This window comes from Taudactylus pleione, unplaced genomic scaffold (assembly GCF_031769625.1).
Source record: "Taudactylus pleione unplaced genomic scaffold, aTauple2 ptg000043l, whole genome shotgun sequence".
NCBI lineage: Eukaryota > Metazoa > Chordata > Amphibia > Anura > Myobatrachidae > Taudactylus > Taudactylus pleione.
Genome location: NW_028284445.1, coordinates 2,514,098 through 2,521,395, shown reverse-complemented (window position 1 = coordinate 2,521,395; position 7,298 = coordinate 2,514,098). Strand labels below are relative to the sequence as shown.

The following is a 7,298-nucleotide window of genomic DNA, read 5'->3' as shown; positions in this document are numbered from 1 at the left end:
GGAAGCCGGCTGCCTTAATACCGGCAGCCGGCTTCCCAACTGTCATATCCCGGCTAGGGTGAAATGCCGGGCGTCTATTTCTAGACGCCTGTCATTTCCCCGATGCCGGGAGACAGGCACCCGGCATCCCGATCGAACAGCCGCGGGGGGGAGGGTTAGGTTTAGGGCACCTGGGGGGACTTATTGGGAGGCACCCCCCTGGGAGGGTTAGGGTTAGGCTAGGGGGAGGGAGGGTTAGGCACCCCCGGGGGGGACTTAGGGTTAGGCACCCCCGGGGGACTTAGGTTCAGGCAGCTGGGAAGGGGGGTTAGGGTTAAGCACTTAGAGGGGGGATTAGGGTTAGGCACTTGGGGGTGAGGTTAGGGTTAGGCACCCCTAAGGAGGGTTAGGGTTAGGGGGTTAGGTTAGTTAGTACTTACCTATCCACGATCGGGATTTCCAGCGCTGCCGGGCTTCCGCTGCCGGGAACTCTGCTGTTGTTGGCCAGGCGCTGCCGGTAATCGAACCGATTCCGTTGCAATGTTCAATGGTGCATCTTAATGTGCACTGCGGTAGATTAGTGCTGCATCTGGAGTCCGTCTCTGCACAAGTCCCATTGTCTGCGGCATTAGCATAAAGACACAGTCACGCTGCAGCAAAATACGCAGTCCTGACTGCAACAGCGTGCACTAACCCTTCTGAATCAGGCTCATTATATCCACCATACAAGTAAAACAATGCTATGTATAGACATGTCTGCAAGCAGCACAAATATTGGGGGGGGTTAAGCAACCATAGATCTGCCTTCTATAGCTGTGTGTGCAATTATAGTTCATAACTATTTGCTTTCAATGCCATACTGTATATAGCAGATGTGGATGTAAGCAACCCATGTCTGTTGTGGAACTACAAGTGCCAGCAGGTCATGCTAACCTCTGCCTTTAGTGTTCAGAAGAACCTTGGAGTTGAGGATCACTGGAGAAAGGATCTATAAACCGAATATGAAATAAAAACAGCCTCATATCATTCTGTAGAAAGAACTGCTAGAGATTACTGTCAGTCCTGTGCTGCACGGTGCCCTCTCGGACGTTCTCCCCGGCAGGTCACCTCTCCAACAGCAACCTGCCAGCGGCAGCACCGGGCGGGATGAGTGACAGCCCTGCCTCCCAGGCAGCTTCCCCCCGAGCCGGTGCACCAACAGCTGTCGCTGAGTCTCCCATGCCTCGCCCACTTGTTGCAGTGCGACTCCCAGGGGATTACAGCCCAGCCTCAGAGTGAGCCCGGTGCTGTGCTGGGAGAGGGGAGGGAGCCTGCACTCACACTGTCCCTGCTGGGCTCCTGCTGAGTGAGTGCCCCCTGCGTCAGGTGAGAAGAACTCTGCAGAAGTCACAGCCGGGCTGCAGCGTGCACACCTGAGTGCAGGGCAGCGACTATGTGGACGCACCCGGTGCTGGTGCTGGGGGCATGGCTGCTGCTGCTGGCCGGTGAGACGGACGCACAGAGAGGGGCTGTTGACGGGTCCCCCTTATCCTATGGACCTTTGGAAGAGGAGATCCTGGTTGCCAACAATGGAATCCGTGTCCCCTTCGGGAGATCCGTCTACCTGGACCCGGTCCTGGACCTGGTGATCCAAGTGCAGCCGGGGGATAAGTGTCACATCAGCGTGCTCAGCAACGACCCCCTGTCACAGGGGCCCGGACACCTCTCCCCAAACCGGTTCCCCTGCGAGTTCGGTGCCCGGGAAGTGAAATATTCCCACCTGGGCGCACGCAGCCCTTCTAAGGACAGAGTGAAGCTTCTGCTGCGCTATGACACCCAGACCCGCACGGTGATCATACCATTCATGGTTGAGGTGGATGTGCTTTTCACCCAGCTGGAGGTGGTGACTAGGAACATGCCACTGACTGTGGAAAAGCTGCTGGGCACCAGTAACCCTATAGACAAGAAGACTCTGGAGTTTACCTATGATAGGACTTTTGAGGTGTGCCGGATAATTCCCTTGGTGGGGTTGGCAGGATTGCCCAGGTATGGAAGACTACTACACAACAGCGGGCAAATGATGGACTGTGGGGAATTTTTGAAGCAGGGTGTCCGCTACCAGCATACTGCTTCCACCCAGTCCCCCAACAAAGACTTCCTACCCATGTTGGTGGAGTTGCAGGATAAAGTAGGGAATGTACTCAAGCAGGAGCATTTCCAAATTCTAGTCAGGATCAAGGAAGGTCTGGAGAACACTCAGCCAAAGCCTAGCTTCATAGCCATGATGATGATGGAGGTGGATCAGTTTGTCATGACAGCTATCACCCCTGACATGTTGGCCGCAGAGGATTTGGAGTCTGACCCAGGGGACCTTATATTTAATATAACTTCTTTCTTTGGTCCAGGGCAGGGGCAGATTGTCAGTACGGATGACCGTAACTTGCCCATTACTTCCTTTTATCAGCGGGATCTGCAGGAATTCAGGATAGCTTACAAACCTCCTCCTGAGGACTCTGACATTGAGCGCATATTCGAGGTGGAGCTAGAGGTGGTCGACACTGAAGGAGCTGTGTCTGATCCCTTCTCCTTCATGATTGTTGTTAAACCCATGAATACACTGGCACCTGTGGTTACCAGGAACACAGGGCATCTTCTGTATGAAGGACAATCACGTTCTCTCTCAAGTGCTCATAATCTACAGATCAGTGATGAGGACAATCTTGATGAGGTTAAAGTGACTGTCCTGGATGGGTTAAGGCATGGTCAGTTGTTCCTGCTGGGTTCTGAGGGTTCCAAGATATTTACAGCTTCTGACCTGGACCAGGGAAGAGTTATCTATCAACATGATGGTAGTGACACTTACAGTGACAACATCATATTCCGTATGACAGATGGGCGACACGAAGTGGAGTTCCTTTTTCCAATCACTGTGGTGCCAACTGATGATGAGCCACCCATAGTTAATGCCAATACTGGTTTAATGCTTTCGGAGAAAGAGGTGTCCCCAGTGTCTCCAATTGTGCTGAGTGCTACAGACATTGACTCAGAAGACTCTACTATACGTTTCATTATGGAGTTGCCTTTCTCAACATTGGGGCAGGTGGTTTTGCGTCAGCCTGAGATGCCACAAGATCCTTCTGAATGGCAGTTAATCCCTGAGCTAAATCTCTATGAGAAAGTGGTAAAGGAGTGGACGCAGCAGGACATATTGGATGGTAAATTATTTTACAAGCACATTGGACCACATAGCACTACCCCAGTCATGGATCAAATTGTTTTTAGAGTCCAAGATGACAATGACCCTCCAAACCAATCTGGAGAGCACACATTTGTAGTCAAAATAAACCCAATTGATGACTTACCTCCAGAGTTATACCCAGGCACCATACTCAAAATGGTGGTGCAGGAGTATCATCTCACCTACTTTAGGAGGAAATACTTACGATATACTGACCTGGATTCCGATGACAGGGATCTCAAATACACAGTGACCATTCCTCCATCTGACACAGATGAGAACAACCCTGTTCTTATGGGATTCATAGTCCTTACTGAAAATCCAGACCAGGTTGTTACAGAGTTCACACAGGCCCAGATAAACCATCATAAAATTGCCTACAAACCACCTGACCTAGAGCTTGGAATCACCCCACGTGTGGTGCAATTTCACTATGCTGTTGAGGATATGTCCGGGAATGTAGCTGAAGGAGATTTTAGTATTTTTCTGGAGCCTGTGGACAACAAGCCCCCTAGCATTATTAATACAGGATTTACTGTGTTTGAAAGGGGAAGTCATGTTATCACACCAGCGGAACTTGATGCCACCGATGCAGACACAGACAGAGATAAAATCACTTTTACTCTGACCCAGTCTCCAAGGCATGGTCAGGTGCTGTATTCCAATCATGTGATGGACGTTGGCGAGACATTTGTTTTGGATGACATCCGTAAAGGAAGATTAAGTTATATGCACAGTGGCGAGGAGTCAACTAGCGATTCCTGCACTCTGGATGTTAGTGATGGGGTGCATGTTCTTACAATCATTATTAAGATCAATGTGCGATTGGTGGATGATGAAGTGCCCAGAATCATGTTGCCAGCTGGAACCATTGGCTCCTACTTAGATGTACTAGAAGGGAGCTCTGCTGAAATCACATCAAATGTTATTCAAGGTACAGATGCAGATACAGATGACCTTATGTTAACTTTTATTGTAGAAGATCCTCCACATCTTGGAGAAATTCTGGTCAATGGCGTGCCCACTGAAAGATTTTCTCAAAGGGACATCATTGATGGTTCTGTTGTTTATTCTCACACTTCTGGAGAAATTGGCATGAAGAAAAAGGAAGACTCATTTAATTTAACATTATCTGACCTCTCTGAGGAGTGGACTGTTGGAGGTAATAGAGTTAATGGAGTTAGGGTTCAAGTGACCATTCTGCCTTTGGATAACCAGCCACCAGTTGTTACTGTGGGTAACCAGTTCACAGTTGTTGAAGGTGAAAAGAGTGTAATTACACCACCCCACTTAAGAGCACAAGATAAAGACACACCTAATGATGACATCCTTTGCACTATTGTTGTCCAGCCAACATCTGGATATCTTGAGAACATTTCTCCAGCACCAGGATCTGAAAAATCTAGAGCAGGAACTGCTATTAGTGCATTTACTTTGAAAGATATCAGACTGGGACATATCTATTATGTTCAAAGCATCCACAAAGGTGTCGAGCCTGTGGAAGATAGACTGACTTTCCACTGTTCTGATGGCATAAACTTTTCCCAGAAGCATTTCTTCCCTGTTGTTATCATTCCAGCCAATGATGAAAAGCCAGAGATTTTCATGAGGGAGTTTGTGGTAATGGAGGGAATGAGTCTTGTCATTGATATTCCGATACTGAATGGGGCAGATGCAGACATCCCAGCTGATGAACTTGTCTTTTTTATCACAAAGCCACCAAAACATGGCCATATAGTCAACCAGCTCACCAATGGTACCGTGATTGTCAATGGCTTTAGTTTGGAAGATATCAAAGAGAGCTCCACCATTCTTTATGAACACGATGACTCGGAGACCAAAGAGGACAGTTTTGAGATAAAGCTTACTGATGGGAAACATTCAGTGGTCAAAACCGTTCTTATCATGATCATACCTGTGGATGATGAAACCCCCAGAATGACCATTAATGATGGGCTTGAGATTGAAATTGGAGAAACAAAACTGATAACAAATAAAATACTTAAAGCAACAGATTTGGACTCTGATGACAAGACTTTAACTTATATATTACGCTATGGACCTGGCCAAGGCCTTCTACAAAGAAGAAACCAATATGGTGGCCTAGAAAACATTACACTAGGGATGAACTTTACTCAAGATGAGGTGGATAGAGATTTCATGCAGTACATGCACTTTGGTCAAGAGGGCATACGTGATCTTTTCAAATTTGATGTTACTGATGGCATTAATCCCCTTATTGATAGATATTTTTATGTAACTGTGGGGGGCATTGATATGGTCTTTCCAGATGTAATTAGCAAAGGAGTTTCTTTGAAAGAAGGGGGCAAGGTAACACTTACCACTGACCTGCTTAGCACCAGTGATCTAAACAGCCCAGATGAACACTTGGTTTTCTCCATCACAAGGGCCCCAATACGTGGACACTTGGAATGCACTGACCTGCCAGGGGTGCCCATTACATCTTTCACCCAGCTGCAACTAGCAGGTAATAAAATATATTACACTCACACGTCAGATGATGAAGTCAAGATGGACAGCTTTGAATTTGAGGTCACTGATGGATATAATCCTGTTTTCCGCACCTTTAGGATATCCATCAGTGATGTGGACAATAAGAAGCCAGTGCTGACCATCCTTGATCTAGCAGTGAGAGAGAGTGAGAATAAATTGATCACCCCCTTTGAACTTACAGTGGAGGACAGAGACACCCCAGACAGACGCCTCAAATTCATCATTACACAGGTACCAGTTCATGGGAAGATCCTGTATAACAATAGTAAATCTGTAACCACCTTTACAAAGCAAGATCTTAATGACAACCTTATCAGCTATAAGCATGATGGCACTGAGTCCACAGAGGACAGCTTCTCATTCACTGTGACTGATGGCACCCACACTGACTTTTATGTGTTTCCCGACACTGTATATGAGACTCGGCAGCCCCAGATGATGAAGATACAAATCATTGCAGTAGACAATGGAGTGCCACAGATTGTGGTAAATAAGGGGGCTCCAACTCTGCGCATTCTGAGTACTGGTCATTTAGGGTTCCTGATCACCAACAAGGTCCTTAAAGCAGAGGATAGGGACAGTGTCCACCTCTCACTCCGTATCCGGGTCACACAGGGTCCCAGTCATGGAATGCTCCTCAACTTGGACAAGGGCAACCACAGCATCAATCAGTTTACCCAAGGTAAGGATCACTTTACCTGGTTTTAATTTGCACTTCTGTGACAACTGTATATTCAAATAATTACCTTCTATAACAGTAGCTTGTACTATTATTTGTGAGTGTGTTAGCAGTACTTTTGCTTATGTTCTTTAAAGGTTTACTATACTCAGTCATAACTATTTGTATTATTATTATTATTTATTTAAACCAGTGTTTCCCAAACTCATTCCACAGTGAGCAGTAACAGTTCATAGTTTCCTTTTGTCCTAGTTGGTGCACAGGTGTAGTCATTACTGTCTGACATATTTTAACAGATCCACAGGTGGAGCTAATTATTTCACTTGAGATTCTGGGGGGTTTTCATCAAAACTGGGAGAGAGATAAAATTGTGAGAGATAAAGTACTAACCAATCAGTTTCCAATTTACATTTTGCAGGCTGTGTTTAAAAAAATGATAGCTAGGAGCTGATTGGTTGGTCATTTATTTATTACAATTTTATTTCTTATCAAGCGTTGCTAAATATCCTCTTCTGTGAGGAGACCTGGGAAACATGCACTGTTAGTGCTGCCTAATGCTGCATACACACGTAAAGATTTTCTGTCCAACCATCTAGTTGATTGGTTGGAATGAAAATCTGGTAACGTATGGGAGTAACTGATGATCAGCAATTTGCTCCTAAATGCCAGAAAACAGATGAAAATGGTCGTCAGACAAGTTTGTTAAATGTTTGATGTAAACAATTTGTTCAAACAACAGTTTTTGTCCATTTTCCGGCTATGGGAGCAAATTGCTGATTGTCATTTGCTTTCATACCTTACCAGATTTTCATTCCAACCAATCAACTAGTTGGCTGGTTGGACAGATAATCTTTGGTAAAAGCTGGTTTACACTTTATGGGCCATATTCAATTGCTGGCGAAAAGACCC

The 7,298-nt window shown here is 46.2% G+C and overlaps 1 protein-coding gene across 1 annotated transcript in view; it reads left to right on the top strand.

The window, feature by feature from the left end:
- Positions 1 to 1,362: 1,362 nt before the first annotated feature.
- FREM2 (FRAS1 related extracellular matrix 2) overlaps positions 1,363 to 7,298 on the top strand; it is a 246,514-nt gene continuing 240,578 nt past the window's right edge. Inside the window, exon 1 of the mRNA XM_088460193.1 lies at positions 1,363 to 6,392. Within this exon, the coding sequence (XP_088316319.1) occupies positions 1,412 to 6,392 (4,981 nt within the window). The 5' untranslated portion in view covers positions 1,363 to 1,411. The remainder of the gene's footprint in view (positions 6,393 to 7,298) is intronic.